The sequence below is a fragment of the Phyllopteryx taeniolatus genome, chromosome 14 (assembly GCF_024500385.1).
Source record: "Phyllopteryx taeniolatus isolate TA_2022b chromosome 14, UOR_Ptae_1.2, whole genome shotgun sequence".
In the NCBI taxonomy this organism is placed as follows: Eukaryota; Metazoa; Chordata; class Actinopteri; order Syngnathiformes; family Syngnathidae; genus Phyllopteryx; species Phyllopteryx taeniolatus.
Window position 1 is genome coordinate 3,770,786 of NC_084515.1, and position 21,474 is coordinate 3,792,259.

General features: G+C 38.7%; 1 protein-coding gene across 21 annotated transcripts; it reads right to left on the minus strand.

Annotated features, from left to right (window-relative positions):
* Positions 1–250: 250 nt before the first annotated feature.
* LOC133489157 (mucin-2-like) lies at positions 251–21,246 on the minus strand. Of its 21 annotated transcripts, none has more exons than XR_009791833.1 (17): positions 21,072–21,246; positions 20,643–20,711; positions 20,346–20,414; positions 20,050–20,118; positions 19,753–19,821; positions 18,865–18,930; positions 14,981–15,049; positions 14,690–14,755; positions 14,384–14,452; positions 8,913–8,978; positions 8,620–8,685; positions 4,435–4,500; positions 4,129–4,197; positions 1,683–1,751; positions 1,553–1,592; positions 1,316–1,413; positions 251–1,225 (listed from the first exon to the last, which is right to left on the minus strand). XR_009791833.1 is itself a non-coding variant. In XM_061797948.1 (17 exons), exons 1-16 carry the CDS (start codon positions 21,130–21,132, stop codon positions 1,342–1,344), a joined length of 1,092 nt encoding a protein of 363 aa, XP_061653932.1. In that variant the 5' UTR covers positions 21,133–21,246; the 3' UTR covers positions 251–1,225; positions 1,316–1,341. The 21 variants fall into 21 exon arrangements, 17 of the variants coding, with proteins under 17 accessions (XP_061653932.1, XP_061653936.1, XP_061653933.1 ...); XM_061797948.1 differs by having other exon boundaries at positions 1,516–1,592; XM_061797952.1 differs by having other exon boundaries at positions 251–1,413; positions 1,516–1,592; positions 20,050–20,115; positions 20,346–20,411.
* Between the last annotated feature and the right edge of the window lie 228 nt (positions 21,247–21,474).

The window sequence follows — 21,474 nt, forward strand, 5'->3', positions numbered from 1 at the left end:
TAATGACCGTAAATTACTTTCAAATAAAATGCAACTCACCAACTACAGAAAAAAAAACTAGCCTACACAGATTAATGTGAATGTGATTTCTTTTCTCTAGTCAACTGTTTCTCACACTTTTTACACCACCACCTCAAAAACCACTTACATAATTTTCCAAGTACTACCTCATTACCAAAATTAGAATAGAGTAATAAAAGCATAAATGAGGCAGAGGTTTTATTCCTAAAAAAAAGTATATATCGGTACATATATTGTTTATTATTTGAAAGAATGAACAGGTTATACATGTTGCACTTTTACATACCGGTACTTATCATATCGAAACAACAGACCAAATAGTATGGATAAACTAAATTAAGGACAATTTGTAATTATGTACTTCTGTATAGAAGATATACATTTCAAATGTATACCATAGTTCTCTCTCACAGTACTCCGGATTATTAAGAAAATGAGATATGATTGTTAAATGTTAACAACAACAAAAGGAAAAAGAGATAAACATGATAGTAAATTTTTGTAAAAATGGAAAAAAAAGATGTCCATTTCATATTCACCTTCCTAAAAAGTATATTTAATATTGAAAGCCACTGTGAGTAACATAATGCACTGTTTGACCATTACATAATACATGTTTAAAAACAAATACATTTTAAGGATTAAATGCAAGTGAAATGTACTGCAAAGTTAAATATAATTGAACTCTACTACTTAACAAATGTCTGATTAAAGTTCAATCCACTGTAACATTATGCAAGTTCTATGGACACAAATGTTGCAGGGCACATAGGAACAAACAATCATTCGCACTCACAGTCATGCCTACGGGCAATTTAGAGTCTCCAATTCATGCATATTTTTGGGATGTGGGAGGAAACCGGAGTGCCCGGAGAAAACCCACACAGGCATTGCGAGAACACGGTGGCCGACTGGTTAGAGCGTCAGCCTCACATTTCTGAGGAGCGGGGTTCAATCCCCGGTCCCACCTGTGTGGAGTTTGCATGTTCTCTCCGTGCCTGCGTGGGTTTTCTCCGGGCACTCCGGTTTCCTCCCACATCCCAAAAGCATGCATTAATTGGGGACTCTAAATTGCCCGTAGGTGTGAATGTGAGTGCGAATTTGGTTGTTTCTATGTGCCCTGCGATTGGCTGGCAACCAGTTCAGGGTGTACCCTGCCTCCTGCCCGATGATAGCTGGGATAGGCTCCAGCACGCCCACGACCCTAGTGAGGAGAAGCGGTTCAGAAAATGGATGGATGGGTAATTATATTTGGTATTTAGATTAATATATATTTTTTTTAAATGAAGTTTACATCTAATCTCTAATTGCCTCCACATTCTAAACCCTTGTAATCTTCTTTGCTGTTATAATGATCGTCCCATTCGATTCCTCCTGGATGAGTTCTTTGAGCTGAAACACATGAATAATTGTACAGTATTTTATTAGTATGTTGAGGTCTCATGCCAGTACACAATTGAGTTATTGCGACGTATGGTGAAAGTTTCAAGTTACCTTGTCCAAAACTGGTTGCAGTGTATTGTTACTTAACTCAATTTGGGACAGAACTCTCACTTCAATAATGGCCACATCTGCGGAAAAATGTTTACAAATCTTTCACAATTTTAGGAGAATTCAAACAAGTGCTTGTATGGAAGTTGTAAACAGAAAAATGAACTTGCTTGGCTTTTTGGGAGACGCTGTAAATGTCACAGAAGAGATGAAGGCCCCTGGGGTTGTCGTCAGTCTGGCTTCACGTGTAATGGCAGTAGAAGAGGACATTAGTATTAAATGCATCAAATCAGATGACATATAAAACCATTTCATTATTAAATATTTTACACGTCACCTCTCTGGCAGGGAAGGAGCCCGAGCTGGTGTGCGAGGTCGAGATGTTCCGACTAGATATAGTCGGCCTCGCCTCCACACACGGCTTGGGCTCTGGTACCAGTCCACTCGAGAGGGGTTGGACTCTCTTCTACTCTGGAGTTGCCCATGGTGAGAAGCGCCAAACAGGTGTGGGTATACTTATTGTCCCCTGGCTCGGTGCCTGTACATTGGTGTTCCCCCCGGTGGATGAGAGTGTAGCCTACCTCCGCCTCCGGGTTAGGGGAGTGGTCCTGACTGTTGTTTGTGCCTATGCACCAAACAGCAGTTCAGAGTACCCACCCTTTTTGGAGTCCATGGAGCGGATGCAGGAGAGCACTCCCGTTGGGGACTCCATCGTTCTGCTGGGGGAATTCAATGTTCATGTGGGCAATGACAATGAGACCTGGAAGGGCGTGATTGGGAGGAATGGTCTCCCGAGCAGTACCTGAGCGGTGTTCGGTTATTGGACTTCTGTGCTCATCACAGATTGTCCTTAACAAACACCACGTTCAAGCATAAGGGTGTCCACACGTACACTTGGCACCAGGACACCCTAGGTAGTAGTTCGATGATCGACTTTGTGGTCGTGTCATCGGACTTGCGGCCGCATGTCTTGGACACTCGAGTGTAGAGAGGGGCGGCGCTGTCAACTGATCACCACCTGGTGGTCTGTTGGCACCGATGGTGGGGGAAGATGCCGGTCCGACCTGGCAGGCCCAAACATATCGTGAGGGTCTACTGGGAGCATCTGGCAGAATCCCCTATCAGAAGGAGTTTCAACTCCCACCTCTGGCAGAACTTCACCCAAGTCCTGGGGGAGGCGGGGTACATTGAGTACGAGTGGACCATGTTTCGCGCCTCCATTGCCGAGGCGGCCGACCGGAGCTGTGGCCGTAAGGTAGTTGGTGCCTGTCATGGCGGCAATCCCCGAACCCCTTGGTGGGCACCAGTGGTGAGGGATGCCATCAAACTGAAAAAGGAGTCCTATGAGGCCTTCTTGGCTTGTGGGACTTCTGAGGCAGCTGATGGGTACTGGCTGGCCAAGCGGAATGCAGCTTTGGTGGTCACTGAGGCAAAAACTCGGGCATGGGAGGAATTTGTTGAGGCCGTGGAGAACGACTTCCAGGCGCTTTGAGGAAATTCTGGTCTACCATTCGACGTCTCGGGAGGGGAAAGCAGTGCACCATCAACACTGTGTATAGTGGGGATGGGGCGCAGCTGACCTCGACCCGGGACGTTGTGAGTCGGTGGGGAGAATACTTCGAAAACCTCCTCAATTCCACCGACACGCCATGAGGAAGCAGAGTCTGGGGTCTCTGAGCCGGGCTCTCCTATCTCTGGGGTTGAGGTCACCGAGGAGCTTTTTAACCACCTCGGTGCGAAGGTCCCAGAAAAGGCCTCGGAAAAGGGTGGCGTGCCCTCTCCGGGTCGGGAATGAGATCCTTCCCCAAGTGGAGGAGTTCAAGTATCTTGGGGTCTTGTTCAAGAGTGAAGGAAGAATGGAACACGAGATCGACAGGCGGATCAGTGCAGCGTCTGCAGTGATGCGGACTTTGTATCGGTCCGTTGTGGTGAAGAAGGAGCTAAACTGAAAGGCAAAATTTTCAATTTACCGGTCAATCTACGTTCCTACCCTCACCTATGGTCATGAGCTGTGGGTCATGAACGAAAGAACAAGATCCCGGATACAAGCGGTTGAAATGAGTTTCCTCCGCATGGTGTCCAGGCTCTCCCTTAGAGATAGGGTGAAAAGCTCGGTTATCCGGGAGGAGCTCAGATTAGAGCCGCTGCTCCTTCGCATTGAGAGGAGTCAGATGAGGTGGCTTGGGCATCTGATTAGGATGCCTCCTGCACCCCTCCCTGGTGAGGTGTTCCGAGCATGTCCCACCGGGAAGAGACCCAGGGGATGACCCATGACACGCAGGAAAGACTATGTCTCCTGGCTGGCCTGGGAACTCCTCGGGATCCCCGGGGAAGAACTGAATGAAGTGGCCGGGGAGAGAGAAGTCGTGGCGGTCCTGCTAAAGCTACTGCCCCCGCGACCTGACCTCGGATAAGCAGAAGAAAATGGATGGATGGATGCATATTTTACCATTAAAAACTGCTTTTGTTTGAAACATCATTCAACAGGTGGAACAACAAACTATGCTCTCAACGTACAAATGTTGGGTAGTAATTTTTTTTTACTGAAATCTCCCAGGTTTTGGAAAACTCGACAACAGACACTGAAACTCAACGCAATTGTTACGATGTACTTGCCTGTTGTTGTAGGATACGTTGTGGTTGTCAGTGGTCCGGCTGCGTGTGTAATGGCAGTCGAAGAGGCCACTGGTATTAAATGCATCAAATCAGATTCCATATAAAACCATTTCAATATTGAATATTTTACCACTAATACTTAAACAAAAGCATTTTGTTTGAATCATCTTTCAACAGGTGGAACAACAAACTTTGCTCTCAATGTACAAATGTTGGGTAGTATTTTTTTTTTACTGAAATCTCCCAGGTTTTGGAAAACTCGACAACAGACACTGAAACTCAACACAATTGTTACCATGTACTTGCCTGTTATTGGAGGATACGTTGTGGTTGTCGTCGGACTGGCTTCATGTGTAATGGCAGAAGAAGAGGCTGTTGGAATTAAATGCATAAGATGAGATGTAAAATCATTTCATTATTAAATATTTTACCGTTGAAAACTGCTTTTGTTTAAAGCATCTTTCAACAGGTAGAACAACAAACTTTGCTCCCAACATACAAATGTTGAATGGCATTTTTTTTCACTGAAATCTCCCAGGTTTTGGAAAACTCGACAACAGACACTGAAACTCAACGCAATTGTTACCATGTACTTGCCTGTTGTTGGAGGATACGTTGTGGTTGTCAGTGGTCCGGCTGCGTGTGTAATGGCAGTCGAAGAGGCCACTGATGCATCAAATCAGATTCCATATAAAACCATTTCAATATTGAATATTTTACCACTAATACTTAAACAAAAGCATTTTGTTTGAATCATCTTTCAACAGGTGGAACAACAAACTTTCCTCTCAAGGCATAAGTATCTTTTTTTCTGATGGGTCTGCAGGTTCGGCCCAACAGAAAATGTGAAGGGATTTGGGATTTTGTCAAAACACAGAGTGCCTATTCTCATGTACTGTAGGGCAATTGTAACTGTAAATAGTGATATGATTAGAAATATAATTTCTTCTGTAGTCCATAGCCAAGTGGCCTAGTGCAAAACTGCCAATGACTTTTTAGTTGAAGTTTATATTTCATAGTGTTTTTATTTTTTGAATTTTATTTATTTATAGTATATTTCTTTTTTGATTTCGAAGTGTTTTGTTGTGGTACTCTTTTTATTTTCTTCTTGATAGAATTATGTTTATTTGTATATGAATGGCATGTGTACATTATATATACGGTGAACCCTCGCTACTTCACGGTTTGACTATCTGGGATTCACGACTTCGCGGGGTTTTTAAGTTATATATATGGACATTATTTACAATACAGTGCCCATCTTTATTTTTTTTTATTTAATTCGAATTGTTATTGCTAAGTAGTGTGCAATAATGTGATATCCTATGATATGATTATTATTATCAATGAATAATATGATAGAGAGGGTTTTAAAATGTCAAAATACACATTAAATTCAATCAATATGGTGTCTCTACTTTGCGGAAATTCGCTTATCGCACAGAGTCCTGGAACCTAACTCCCGCAATAAACGAGGGTTCACTGTAGATTTATTTTTTATTTTTATTTTATAACCATGCAGCACTGTGTGCGACTGTGGACATTGTAAGTCCATCCATCCATCCATTTTCTGAGCCGCTTCTCCTCACTAGGGTCGCGGGCGTGCTGGAGCCTATCCCAGCTGTCATCGGGCAGACATTGTAAGTGTGTTACATAAATAAACTAAACTGGCTCTGTCACAAGCTCTTGTCAGGTCCGCTGTTTGCATGGCTGCTATTTTTCTTTTTTTATCAGTAGATCTTCTTTCGGTGGCACGGTAGGCGACTGGTGAGCATGTCTGCCTCACACTTCTGAGGACCCGGGTTCAAAACCGGGCTCGCCTGTGTGGAGTTTGCATGTTCTCCCCGTGCCTGTGTGGGTTTTCTCCGGGCACTCCGGTTTCCTCCCACATCCCAAAAACATGCATGCGAGGTTAATTGACAACTCTAAATTGGCCATAGGTGTTAATGTGAGTGCGAATGGTTGTTTGTTTGTATGTGCCCTGCGATTGGCTGCCAACCAGTTCAGGGTGTACCCCGCCTCCTGCCCGATGACAGCTGAGATAGGCTCCAGCACGCCCGCGACCCTCGTGATGAGAAGCGGGTCAGAAAATGGATGGATGGATGCAACGACAGAAATAAAACGGTTGCCTCTTAATTTGGCCCATAACATTTCTGTTTTGACCCCTTGTTTCCCCGACTCTGAGATTTATGACATGTATGACAGTTCTGTGCTTCCAACTTTGAGGGCACAGCTTCGTGATGGCCCTTCTCCTTTTTCATAAAATAATGGTTGGATGAGTTTCGGTTTGAGAGAACTACAACTACCTCAAGAACCATCCAACACCTTTGAGATGAACTACAACAAGAACAAATGGACAAAACATCCCTCGGACACACTCCATTATCATGTACAAAGTCTTATCACTTTCTACTTGAGAATTCATTATCAACAGTTTCCATGCAACATGGCAGGAATGTGCATCTAAAGCGTGGCCCTGAACCATCAAAGCGCCAGCACCTCACAGAGATAGGTGGTGAAGTAAAGGAATTCAAACCTGCTCAAACAGCGTTTGTCACAGCTACTTTCTCACACGTTTCTCGCACAAGAAAACAAATCCATTTGGGGCGCGTTTACATGGTGAATTGAAGCTTTTGAGGCCCACAGAGGGCCTCAAAGGAGTCACCATAGAATTTACATTATCAAGAGGCCTGTCATATTTGTTGCATTAATTTAGCTGTTTTTCAAAATGTTATATTCATTTATCTCAGTAAATAATTTATTGTATATCAAACAAAAAAATGTAACTATTTTACTTATTCTTTTTCTAAAATAACTTCATTATGATGAAAGAGAAATATAAATATACGTAAATTAAATAAAAAATGAGCGTAAATTATTCTATTATTAAAATAAGTGGTTTTATTTGTTGCATTGAGTTGCCTATTAATTTAATTCATTTTAAGTCATTTATCTTTAAAAATAAATTATTGGTTCAATGCAACTAATAAGATGTATTTCCATTTTACATTTCTTGTAGTTAAAATACAAATTGAGTTTAATTGTAAATGCAATTTTATAATGACCATAAATTACTTTCAAATAAAATGCAACTCACCAACTACAGAAAAAAAAACTAGCCTACACAGATTGATGTGAATGTGATTTCTTTTCTCTAGTCAACTGTTTCTCACACTTTTTACACCACCACCTCAAAAACCACTTACATAATTTTCCAAGTACTACCTCATTACCAAAATTAGAATAGAGTAATAAAAGCATAAATGAGGCAGAGGTTTTATTCCTAAAAAAAAGTATATATCGGTACATATATTGTTTATTATTTGAAAGAATGAACAGGTTATACATGTTGCACTTTTACATACCGGTACTTATCATATCGAAACAACAGACCAAATAGTATGGATAAACTAAATTTAGGACAATTTGTAATATATTGTATGTACTTCTGTATAGAAGATATACATTTCAAATGTATACCATAGTTCTCTCTCACAGTACTCCGGACTATTAAGAAAATGAGATATGATTGTTAAATGTTAACTACAACAAAAGGAAAAAGAGATAAACATGATAGTACATTTTTGTAAAAATGGAAAAAAATGATGTTGTCCATTTCATATTCACCTTCCTAAAAAGTATATTTAATATTGAAAGCCACTGTGAGTAACATAATGCACTGTTTGACCATTACATACTCAAATACATGTTTAAAAACAAATACATTTTAAGGATTAAATGCAAGTGAAATGTACTGCAAAGTTAAATATAATTGAACTCTACAACTTAACAAATGTCTGATTAAAGTTCAATCCACTGTAACATTATGCACAGTTTGAACATTTGATGCAATTTCATTGTGTGTGATGTATTACATGTGCTCTATGTTTGTGGAATTTGAACATACCTAAAGTTTAGTATGATTTCCTGCTAAATTGAGAGTATTTTTTGATGAATTGTACTGCTTTCCTGAAGTCACCTTAACAATAATCTAATTATATTTGGGGCGGCACGGTGGCCGACTGGTTAGAGCGTCAGCCTCACAGTTCTGAGGACCTGGGTTCAATCCCCGGCCCCGCCTGTGTGGAGTTTGCATGTTCTCCCTGTGCCTGTGTGGGTTTTCTCCGGACACTCCGGTTTCCTCCCACATCCCAAAAACATGCGTGGTGGGTTAATTGAACTCTAAATTGCCCGTTGGTGTGAATGTGAATGCAAATGCGAGTGCCGGGGAGAGAGCAGTCGTGGCGGTCCTGCTAAAGCTACTGCCCCTGTCACCTGACCTCGGATAAGCGAAAGAAAATGGATTGATGGATGCATATTTTAGCATTAAAAACAGCTTTTGTTTGAAACATCATTCAACAGGTGGAACAACAAACTATGCTCTCAACGTACAAATGTTGGATAGTATTTTTTTTTTACTGAAATCTCCCAGGTTTTGGAAAACTCGACAACAGACACTGAAACTCAACGCAATTGTTACCATGTACTTGCCTGTTATTGGAGGATACGTTGTGGTTGTCGTCGGACTGGCTTCATGTGTAATGGCAGAAGAAGAGGCTGTTGGAATTAAATGCATACGATGAGATGTAAAATCATTTCATTATTAAATATTTTACTGTTGAAAACAGCTTTTGTTTGAAACATCATTCAACAGGTGGAACAACAAACTATGCTCTCAACGTACAAATGTTGGGTAGTATTTTTTTTTTTACTGAAATCTCCCAGGTTTTGGAAAACTCGACAACAGACACTGAAACTCAACGCAATTGTTACCATGTACTTGCCTGTTATTGGAGGATACGTTGTGGTTGTCGTCGGACTGGCTTCATGTGTAATGGCAGAAGAAGAGGCTGCTGGTATTAAATGCATAAGATGAGATGAAATGTAAAATCATTTCATTATTAAATATTTTACCGTTGAAAACAGCTTTTGTTTGAAACATCTTTCAACAGGTGGAACAACAAACTATGCTCTCAACGTACAAATGTTGGATAGTATTTTTTTTTTACTGAAATCTCCCAGGTTTTGGAAAACTCGACAACAGACACTGAAACTCAACGCAATTGTTACCATGTACTTGCCTGGCGTTGTAGGATTCGTTGTGGTTGTCGTCGGACTGGCTTCATGTGTAATGGCAGAAGAAGAGGCTGCTGGTATTAAATGCATAAGATGAGATGAAATGTAAAATCATTTCATTATTAAATATTTTACTGTTGAAAACAGCTTTTGTTTGAAACATCATTCAACAGGTGGAACAACAAACTATGCTCTCAACGTACAAATGTTGGGTAGTATTTTTTTTTTTACTGAAATCTCCCAGGTTTTGGAAAACTCGACAACAGACACTGAAACTCAACGCAATTGTTACCATGTACTTGCCTGTTATTGGAGGATACGTTGTGGTTGTCAGTGGTCCGGCTGCGTGTGTAATGGCAGTCGAAGAGGCCACAGATGCATCAAATCAGATTCCATATAAAACCATTTCAATATTGAATATTTTACCACTAATACTTAAACAAAAGCATTTTGTTTGAATCATCTTTCAACAGGTGGAACAACAAACTTTCCTCTCAAGGCATAAGTATCTTTTTTTCTGATGGGTCTGCAGGTTCGGCCCAACAGAAAATGTGAAGGGATTTGGGATTTTGTCAAAACACAGAGTGCCTATTCTCATGTACTGTAGGGCAATTGTAACTGTAAATAGTGATATGATTAGAAATATAATTTCTTCTGTAGTCCATAGCCAAGTGGCCTAGTGCAAAACTGCCAATGACTTTTTAGTTGAAGTTTATATTTCATAGTGTTTTTATTTTTTGAATTTTATTTATTTATAGTATATTTCTTTTTGGATTTCGAAGTGTTTTGTTGTGGTACTCTTTTTATTTTCTTCTTGATAGAATTATGTTTATTTGTATATGAATGGCATGTGTACATTATATATACGGTGAACCCTCGCTACTTCACGGTTTGACTATCTGGGATTCACGACTTCGCGGGGTTTTTAAGTTATATATATGGACATTATTTACAATACAGTGCCCATCTTTATTTTTTTTTATTTAATTCGAATTGTTATTGCTAAGTAGTGTGCAATAATGTGATATCCTATGATATGATTATTATTATCAATGAATAATATGATAGAGAGGGTTTTAAAATGTCAAAATACACATTAAATTCAATCAATATGGTGTCTCTACTTTGCGGAAATTCGCTTATCGCACAGAGTCCTGGAACCTAACTCCCGCAATAAACGAGGGTTCACTGTAGATTTATTTTTTATTTTTATTTTATAACCATGCAGCACTGTGTGCGACTGTGGACATTGTAAGTGTGTTACATAAATAAACTAAACTGGCTCTGTCACAAGCTCTTGTCAGGTCCGCTGTTTGCATGGCTGCTATTTTTCTTTTTTATCAGTCGATCTTCTTTCGGTGGCACGGTAGGCGACTGGTGAGCATGTCTGCCTCACACTTCTGAGGACCCGGGTTCAAAACCGGGCTCGCCTGTGTGGAGTTTGCATGTTCTCCCCGTGCCTGTGTGGGTTTTCTCCGGGCACTCCGGTTTCCTCCCACATCCCAAAAACATGCATGCGAGGTTAATTGACAACTCTAAATTGGCCATAGGTGTTAATGTGAGTGCGAATGGTTGTTTGTTTGTATGTGCCCTGCGATTGGCTGGCAACCAGTTCAGGGTGTACCCCGCCTCCTGCCCGATGACAGCTGAGATAGGCTCCAGCACGCCCGCGACCCTCGTGATGAGAAGCGGGTCAGAAAATGGATGGATGGATGCAACGACAGAAAGAAAACGGTTGCCTCTTAATTTGGCCCATAACATTTCTGTTTTGACCCCCTATTTCCCCGACTCTGAGATTTATGACATGTATGACAGTTCTGTGCTTCCAACTTTGAGGGCACAGCTTCGTGATGGCCCTTCTCCTTTTTCATAAAATAATGGTTGGATGAGTTTCGGTTTGAGAGAACTACAACTACCTCAAGAACCATCCAACACCTTTGAGATGAACTACAACAAGAACAAATGGACAAAACATCCCTCGGACACACTCCATTATCATGTACAAAGTCTTATCACTTTCTACTTGAGAATTCATTATCAACAGTTTCCATGCAACATGGCAGGAATGTGCATCTAGAGCGTGGCCCTGAACCATCAAAGCGCCAGCACCTCACAGAGATAGGTGGTGAAGTAAAGGGATTCAAACCTGCTCAAACAGCGTTTGTCACAGCTACTTTCTCACACGTTTCTCGCACAAGAAAACAAATCCATTTGGGGCGCGTTTACATGGTGAATTGAAGCTTTTGAGGCCCACAGAGGGCCTCAAAGGAGTCACCATAGAATTTACATTATCAAGAGGCCTGTCATATTTGTTGCATTAATTTAGCTGTTTTTCAAAATGTTATATTCATTTATCTCAGTAAATAATTTATTGTATATCAAACAAAAAAATGTAACTATTTTACTTATTCTTTTTCTAAAATAACTTCATTATGATGAAAGAGAAATATAAATATACGTAAATTAAATAAAAAATGAGCGTAAATTATTCTATTATTAAAATAAGTGGTTTTATTTGTTGCATTGAGTTGCCTATTAATTTAATTCATTTTAAGTCATTTATCTTTAAAAATAAATTATTGGTTCAATGCAACTAATAAGATGTATTTCCATTTTACATTTCTTGTAGTTAAAATACAAATTGAGTTTAATTGTAAATGCAATTTTATAATGACCATAAATTACTTTCAAATAAAATGCAACTCACCAACTACAGAAAAAAAAACTAGCCTACACAGATTGATGTGAATGTGATTTCTTTTCTCTAGTCAACTGTTTCTCACACTTTTTACACCACCACCTCAAAAACCACTTACATAATTTTCCAAGTACTACCTCATTACCAAAATTAGAATAGAGTAATAAAAGCATAAATGAGGCAGAGGTTTTATTCCTAAAAAAAAGTATATATCGGTACATATATTGTTTATTATTTGAAAGAATGAACAGGTTATACATGTTGCACTTTTACATACCGGTACTTATCATATCGAAACAACAGACCAAATAGTATGGATAAACTAAATTTAGGACAATTTGTAATATATTGTATGTACTTCTGTATAGAAGATATACATTTCAAATGTATACCATAGTTCTCTCTCACAGTACTCCGGACTATTAAGAAAATGAGATATGATTGTTAAATGTTAACTACAACAAAAGGAAAAAGAGATAAACATGATAGTACATTTTTGTAAAAATGGAAAAAAATGATGTTGTCCATTTCATATTCACCTTCCTAAAAAGTATATTTAATATTGAAAGCCACTGTGAGTAACATAATGCACTGTTTGACCATTACATACTCAAATACATGTTTAAAAACAAATACATTTTAAGGATTAAATGCAAGTGAAATGTACTGCAAAGTTAAATATAATTGAACTCTACTACTTAACAAATGTCTGATTAAAGTTCAATCCACTGTAACATTATGCACAGTTTGAACATTTGATGCAATTTCATTGTGTGTGATGTATTACATGTGCTCTATGTTTGTGGAATTTGAACATACCTAAAGTTTAGTATGATTTCCTGCTAAATTGAGAGTATTTTTTGATGAATTGTACTGCTTTCCTGAAGTCACCTTAAGAACATCCACGACAATAATAACAATAATCTAATTATATTTGGGGCGGCACGGTGGCCGACTGGTTAGAGCGTCAGCCTCACAGTTCTGAGGACCTGGGTTCAATCCCCGGCCCCGCCTGTGTGGAGTTTGCATGTTCTCCCTGTGCCTGTGTGGGTTTTCTCCGGACACTCCGGTTTCCTCCCACATCCCAAAAACATGCGTGGTGGGTTAATTGAACTCTAAATTGCCCGTTGGTGTGAATGTGAATGCAAATGCGAGTGCCGGGGAGAGAGCAGTCGTGGCGGTCCTGCTAAAGCTACTGCCCCTGTCACCTGACCTCGGATAAGCGAAAGAAAATGGATTGATGGATGCATATTTTAGCATTAAAAACAGCTTTTGTTTGAAACATCATTCAACAGGTGGAACAACAAACTATGCTCTCAACGTACAAATGTTGGATAGTATTTTTTTTTTACTGAAATCTCCCAGGTTTTGGAAAACTCGACAACAGACACTGAAACTCAACGCAATTGTTACCATGTACTTGCCTGGCGTTGTAGGATTCGTTGTGGTTGTCGTCGGACTGGCTTCATGTGTAATGGCAGAAGAAGAGGCTGCTGGTATTAAATGCATAAGATGAGATGAAATGTAAAATCATTTCATTATTACATATTTTACCGTTGAAAACTGCTTTTGTTTGAAACATCTTTCAACAGGTGGAACAACAAACTATGCTCTCAACGTACAAATGTTGGATAGTATTTTTTTTTTACTGAAATCTCCCAGGTTTTGGAAAACTCGACAACAGACACTGAAACTCAACGCAATTGTTACCATGTACTTGCCTGGCGTTGTAGGATTCGTTGTGGTTGTCGTCGGACTGGCTTCATGTGTAATGGCAGAAGAAGAGGCTGCTGGTATTAAATGCATAAGATGAGATGAAATGTAAAATCATTTCATTATTACATATTTTACCGTTGAAAACTGCTTTTGTTTGAAACATCTTTCAACAGGTGGAACAACAAACTATGCTCTCAACGTACAAATGTTGGATAGTATTTTTTTTTTACTGAAATCTCCCAGGTTTTGGAAAACTCGACAACAGACACTGAAACTCAACGCAATTGTTACCATGTACTTGCCTGGCGTTGTAGGATTCGTTGTGGTTGTCGTCGGACTGGCTTCATGTGTAATGGCAGAAGAAGAGGCTGCTGGTATTAAATGCATAAGATGAGATGAAATGTAAAATCATTTCATTATTAAATATTTTACCGTTGAAAACAGCTTTTGTTTGAAACATCATTCAACAGGTGGAACAACAAACTATGCTCCCTACATACAAATGTTGAATGGTATTTTTTTTCACTGAAATCTCCCAGGTTTTGGAAAACTCGACAACAGACACTGAAACTCAACGCAATTGTTACCATGTACTTGCCTGGCGTTGTAGGATTCGTTGTGGTTGTCGTCGGACTGGCTTCATGTGTAATGGCAGAAGAAGAGGCTGCTGGTATTAAATGCATAAGATGAGATGAAATGTAAAATCATTTCATTATTAAATATTTTACCGTTGAAAACAGCTTTTGTTTGAAACATCTTTCTTGCCTGTTGTTGTAGGATACGTTGTGGTTGTCAGTGGTCCGGCTGCGCGTGTAATGGCAGTCGAAGAGGCCACTGGTATTAAATGCATCAAATCAGATTCCATATAAAACCATTTCAATATTAAATATTTTACCACTAATACTTAAACAAAAGCATTTTGTTTGAATCATCTTTCAACAGGTGGAACAACAAACTTTGCTCTCAATGTACAAATGTTGGGTAGTATTTTTTTTTCACTGAAATCTCCCAGGTTTTGGAAAACTCGACAACAGACACTGAAACTCAACGCAATTGTTACCATGTACTTGCCTGTTATTGGAGGATACGTTGTGGTTGTCGTCGGACTGGCTTCATGTGTAATGGCAGAAGAAGAGGCTGTTGGAATTAAATGCATAAGATGATATGTAAAATCATTTCATTATTAAATATTTTACCGTTGAAAACTGCTTTTGTTTAAAGCATCTTTCAACAGGTAGAACAACAAACTTTGCTCCCAACATACAAATGTTGAATGGCATTTTTTTTCACTGAAATCTCCCAGGTTTTGGAAAACTCGACAACAGACACTGAAACTCAACGCAATTGTTACCATGTACTTGCCTGTTGTTGGAGGATACGTTGTGGTTGTCAGTGGTCCGGCTGCGTGTGTAATGGCAGTCGAAGAGGCCACAGATGCATCAAATCAGATTCCATATAAAACCATTTCAATATTGAATATTTTACCACTAATACTTAAACAAAAGCATTTTGTTTGAATCATCTTTCAACAGGTGGAACAACAAACTTTCCTCTCAAGGCATAAGTATCTTTTTTTCTGATGGGTCTGCAGGTTCGGCCCAACAGAAAATGTGAAGGGATTTGGGATTTTGTCAAAACACAGAGTGCCTATTCTCATGTACTGTAGGGCAATTGTAACTGTAAATAGTGATATGATTAGAAATATAATTTCTTCTGTAGTCCATAGCCAAGTGGCCTAGTGCAAAACTGCCAATGACTTTTTAGTTGAAGTTTATATTTCATAGTGTTTTTATTTTTTGAATTTTATTTATTTATAGTATATTTCTTTTTTGATTTCGAAGTGTTTTGTTGTGGTACTCTTTTTATTTTCTTCTTGATAGAATTATGTTTATTTGTATATGAATGGCATGTGTACATTATATATACGGTGAACCCTCGCTACTTCACGGTTTGACTATCTGGGATTCACGACTTCGCAGGGTTTTTAAGTTATATATATGGACATTATTTACAATACAGTGCCCATCTTTATTTTTTTTTATTTAATTCGAATTGTTATTGCTAAGTAGTGTGCAATAATGTGATATCCTATGATATGATTATTATTATCAATGAATAATATGATAGAGAGGGTTTTAAAATGTCAAAATACACATTAAATTCAATCAATATGGTGTCTCTACTTTGCGGAAATTCGCTTATCGCACAGAGTCCTGGAACCTAACTCCCGCAATAAACGAGGGTTCACTGTAGATTTATTTTTTATTTTTATTTTATAACCATGCAGCACTGTGTGCGACTGTGGACATTGTAAGTCCATCCATCCATCCATTTTCTGAGCCGCTTCTCCTCACTAGGGTCGCGGGCGTGCTGGAGCCTATCCCAGCTGTCATCGGGCAGACATTGTAAGTGTGTTACATAAATAAACTAAACTGGCTCTGTCACAAGCTCTTGTCAGGTCCGCTGTTTGCATGGCTGCTATTTTTCTTTTTTATCAGTAGATCTTCTTTTGGTGGCACGGTAGGCGACTGGTGAGCATGTCTGCCTCACACTTCTGAGGACCCGGGTTCAAAACCGGGCTCGCCTGTGTGGAGTTTGCATGTTCTCCCCGTGCCTGTGTGGGTTTTCTCCGGGCACTCCGGTTTCCTCCCACATCCCAAAAACATGCATGCGAGGTTAATTGACAACTCTAAATTGGCCATAGGTGTTAATGTGAGTGCGAATGGTTGTTTGTTTGTATGTGCCCTGCGATTGGCTGCCAACCAGTTCAGGGTGTACCCCGCCTCCTGCCCGATGACAGCTGAGATAGGCTCCAGCACGCCCGCGACCCTCGTGATGAGAAGCGGGTCAGAAAATGGATGGATGGATGCAACGACAGAAAGAAAACGGTTGCCTCTTAATTTGGCCCATAACATTTCTGTTTTGACCCCTTATTTCCCCGACTCTGAGATTTATGACATGTATGACAGTTCTGTGCTTCCAACTTTGAGGGCACAGCTTCGTGATGGCCCTTCTCCTTTTTCATAAAATAATGGTTGGATGAGTTTCGGTTTGAGTGAACTACAACTACCTCAAGAACCATCCAACACCTTTGAGATGAACTACAACAAGAACAAATGGACAAAACATCCCTCGGACACACTCCATTATCATGTACAAAGTCTTATCACTTTCTACTTGAGAATTCATTATCAACAGTTTCCATGCAACATGGCAGGAATGTGCATCTAAAGCGTGGCCCTGAACCATCAAAGCGCCAGCACCTCACAGAGATAGGTGGTGAAGTAAAGGAATTCAAACCTGCTCAAACAGCGTTTGTCACAGCTACTTTCTCACACGTTTCTCGCACAAGAAAACAAATCCATTTGGGGCGCGTTTACATGGTGAATTGAAGCTTTTGAGGCCCACAGAGGGCCTCAAAGGAGTCACCATAGAATTTACATTATCAAGAGGCCTGTCATATTTGTTGCATTAATTTAGCTGTTTTTCAAAATGTTATATTCATTTATCTCAGTAAATAATTTCTTGTATATCAAACAAAAAAATGTAACTATTTTACTTATTCTTTTTCTAAAATAACTTCATTATGATGAAAGAGAAATATAAATATACGTAAATTAAATAAAAAATGAGCGTAAATTATTCTATTATTAAAATAAGTGGTTTTATTTGTTGCATTGAGTTGCCTATTAATTTAATTCATTTTAAGTCATTTATCTTTAAAAATAAATTATTGGTTCAATGCAACTAATAAGATGTATTTCCATTTTACATTTCTTGTAGTTAAAATACAAATTGAGTTTAATTGTAAATGCAATTTTATAATGACCATAAATTACTTTCAAATAAAATGCAACTCACCAACTACAGAAAAAAAAACTAGCCTACACAGATTGATGTGAATGTGATTTCTTTTCTCTAGTCAACTGTTTCTCACACTTTTTACACCACCACCTCAAAAACCACTTACATAATTTTCCAAGTACTACCTCATTACCAAAATTAGAATAGAGTAATAAAAGCATAAATGAGGCAGAGGTTTTATTCCTAAAAAAAAGTATATATCGGTACATATATTGTTTATTATTTGAAAGAATGAACAGGTTATACATGTTGCACTTTTACATACCGGTACTTATCATATCGAAACAACAGACCAAATAGTATGGATAAACTAAATTAAGGACAATTTGTAATTATGTACTTCTGTATAGAAGATATAAATTTCAAATTTATACCATAGTTCTTTCTCACAGTACTCCGGATTATTAAGAAAATGAGATATGATTGTTAAATGTTAACAACAACAAAAGGAAAAAGAGATAAACATGATAGTAAATTTTTGTAAAAATGGAAAAAAAAGATGTCCATTTCATATTCACCTTCCTAAAAAGTATATTTAATATTGAAAGCCACTGTGAGTAACATAATGCACTGTTTGACCATTACATACTCAAATACATGTTTAAAAACAAATACATTTTAAGGATTAAATGCAAGTGAAATGTACTGCAAAGTTAAATATAATTGAACTCTACTACTTAACAAATGTCTGATTAAAGTTCAATCCACTGTAACATTATGCACAGTTTGAACATTTGATGCAATTTCATTGTGTGTGATGTATTACATGTGCTCTATGTTTGTGGAATTTGAACATACCTAAAGTTTAGTATGATTTCCTGCTAAATTGAGAGTATTTTTTGATGAATTGTACTGCTTTCCTGAAGTCACCTTAACAATAATCTAATTATATTTGGGGCGGCACGGTGGCCGACTGGTTAGAGCGTCAGCCTCACAGTTCTGAGGACCTGGGTTCAATCCCCGGCCCCGCCTGTGTGGAGTTTGCATGTTCTCCCTGTGCCTGTGTGGGTTTTCTCCGGACACTCCGGTTTCCTCCCACATCCCAAAAACATGCGTGGTGGGTTAATTGAACTCTAAATTGCCCGTTGGTGTGAATGTGAATGCAAATGCGAGTGCCGGGGAGAGAGCAGTCGTGGCGGTCCTGCTAAAGCTACTGCCCCTGTCACCTGACCTCGGATAAGCGAAAGAAAATGGATTGATGGATGCATATTTTAGCATTAAAAACAGCTTTTGTTTGAAACATCATTCAACAGGTGGAACAACAAACTATGCTCTCAACGTACAAATGTTGGATAGTATTTTTTTTTTACTGAAATCTCCCAGGTTTTGGAAAACTCGACAACAGACACTGAAACTCAACGCAATTGTTACCATGTACTTGCCTGTTATTGGAGGATACGTTGTGGTTGTCGTCGGACTGGCTTCATGTGTAATGGCAGAAGAAGAGGCTGCTGGTATTAAATGCATAAGATGAGATGAAATGTAAAATCATTTCATTATTAAATATTTTACCGTTGAAAACTGCTTTTGTTTGAAACATCTTTCAACAGGTAGAACAACAAACTTTGCTCCCAACATACAAATGTTGAATGGTATTTTTTTTCACTGAAATCTCCCAGGTTTTGGAAAACTCGACAACAGACACTGAAACTCAACGCAATTGTTACCATGTACTTGCCTGGCGTTGTAGGATTCGTTGTGGTTGTCGTCGGACTGGCTTCATGTGTAATGGCAGAAGAAGAGGCTGCTGGTATTAAATGCATAAGATGAGATGAAATGTAAAATCATTTCATTATTAAATATTTTACCGTTGAAAACTGCTTTTGTTTGAAACATCTTTCAACAGGTGGAACAACAAACTATGCTCTCAACATACAAATGTTGGGTAGTATTTTTTTTTACTGAAATCTCCCAGGTTTTGGAAAACTCGACAACAGACACTGAAACTCAACGCAATTGTTACCATGTACTTGCCTGGCGTTGTAGGATTCGTTGTGGTTGTCGTCGGACTGGCTTCATGTGTAATGGCAGAAGAAGAGGCTGCTGGTATTAAATGCATAAGATGAGATGAAATGTAAAATCATTTCATTATTAAATATTTTACCGTTGAAAACAGCTTTTGTTTGAAACATCTTTCAACAGGTGGAACAACAAACTATGCTCTCAACGTACAAATGTTGGGTAGTATTTTTTTTTACTGAAATCTCCCAGGTTTTGGAAAACTCGACAACAGACACTGAAACTCAACGCAATTGTTACCATGTACTTGCCTGTTATTGGAGGATACGTTGTGGTTGTCGTCGGACTGGCTTCATGTGTAATGGCAGAAGAAGAGGCTGCTGGTATTAAATGCATAAGATGAGATGAAATGTAAAATCATTTCATTATTACATATTTTACCGTTGAAAACTGCTTTTGTTTGAAACATCTTTCAACAGGTGGAACAACAAACTATGCTCTCAACATACAAATGTTGGGTAGTATTTTTTTTTTACTGAAATTTCCCAGGTTTTGGAAAACTCGACAACAGCCACTGAAACTCAACGCAATTGTTACCATGTACTTGCCTGGCGTTGTAGGATTCGTTGTGGTTGTCGTCGGACTGGCTTCATGTGTAATGGCAGAAGAAGAGGCTGCTGGTATTAAATGCATAAGATGAGATGAAATGTAAAATCATTTCATTATTAAATATTTTACCGTTGAAAACTGCTTTTGTTTGAAACATCTTTCAACAGGTAGAACAACAAACTTTGCTCCCAACATACAAATGTTGAATGGTATTTTTTTTCACTGAAATCTCCCAGGTTTTGGAAAACTCGACAACAGACACTGAAACTCAACGCAATTGTTACCATGTACTTGCCTGGCGTTGTAGGATTCGTTGTGGTTGTCGTCGGACTGGCTTCATGTGTAATGGCAGAAGAAGAGGCTGCTGGTATTAAATGCATAAGATGAGATGAAATGTAAAATCATTTCATTATTAAATATTTTACCGTTGAAAACTGCTTTTGTTTGAAACATCTTTCAACAGGTGGAACAACAAACTATGCTCTCAACGTACAAATGTTGGGTAGTAATTTTTTTTTACTGAAATCTCCCAGGTTTTGGAAAACTCGACAACAGACACTGAAACTCAACGCAATTGTTACCATGTACTTGCCTGTTGTTGTAGGATACGTTGTGGTTGTCAGTGGTCCGGCTGCGCGTGTAATGGCAGTCGAAGAGGCCACTGGTATTAAATGCATCAAATCAGATTCCATATAAAACCATTTCAATATTGAATATTTTACCACTAATACTTAAACAAAAGCATTTTGTTTGAATCATCTTTCAACAGGTGGAACAACAAACTTTCCTCTCAAGGCATGTTTTGTTTTGTTTAATGACTGAAATTCCCCAGTTTTGGGGAAACCTGACAACATATACTTTAACTCAACGCAATTGTTACCATGTACCATTCCAAAAATATGATCAAAAACTATTTTGCTTTTGAATGTTACAGTCGTTATTAATATTTGCTATGTTGTTGTGTTTCAACATTATTAGAAGTGATTTAAATAAGGGTTTGAACTGAATTCAATGTACTCACTTGATATTTGTGCAGCACATGAGCGCAAAGACACAGCAAACAGGATCAGCAACAGCAACATGATGAAGAAGAAGTTGGACAAAAAAGTGTGAAATCAGACGTGGGAAAGTGTTCCTTCTGCTCTCACACAGCTACTCTGACCACTTGTGCTCCGTACCAGGAAGTAAAACCTTATTGTCACGCACAAGGTGTGTTCAGTGCTGTATTGTTCTCCTCGTCCTTTGTCCATGTCAAGTAAGAATTAAACAAAGGTGAAAAGCGGATTTATCTGAATGGATGTTACTGCTTTGAAATTTACACTCTCATAGGAAAACAAATGAACCCTGTTAAGTGAATTCAGAAATGTGTTTTTAAATAGATTTTACTTGTAAGAAGATAATTGCTGAAAATGTACAAAGACTGA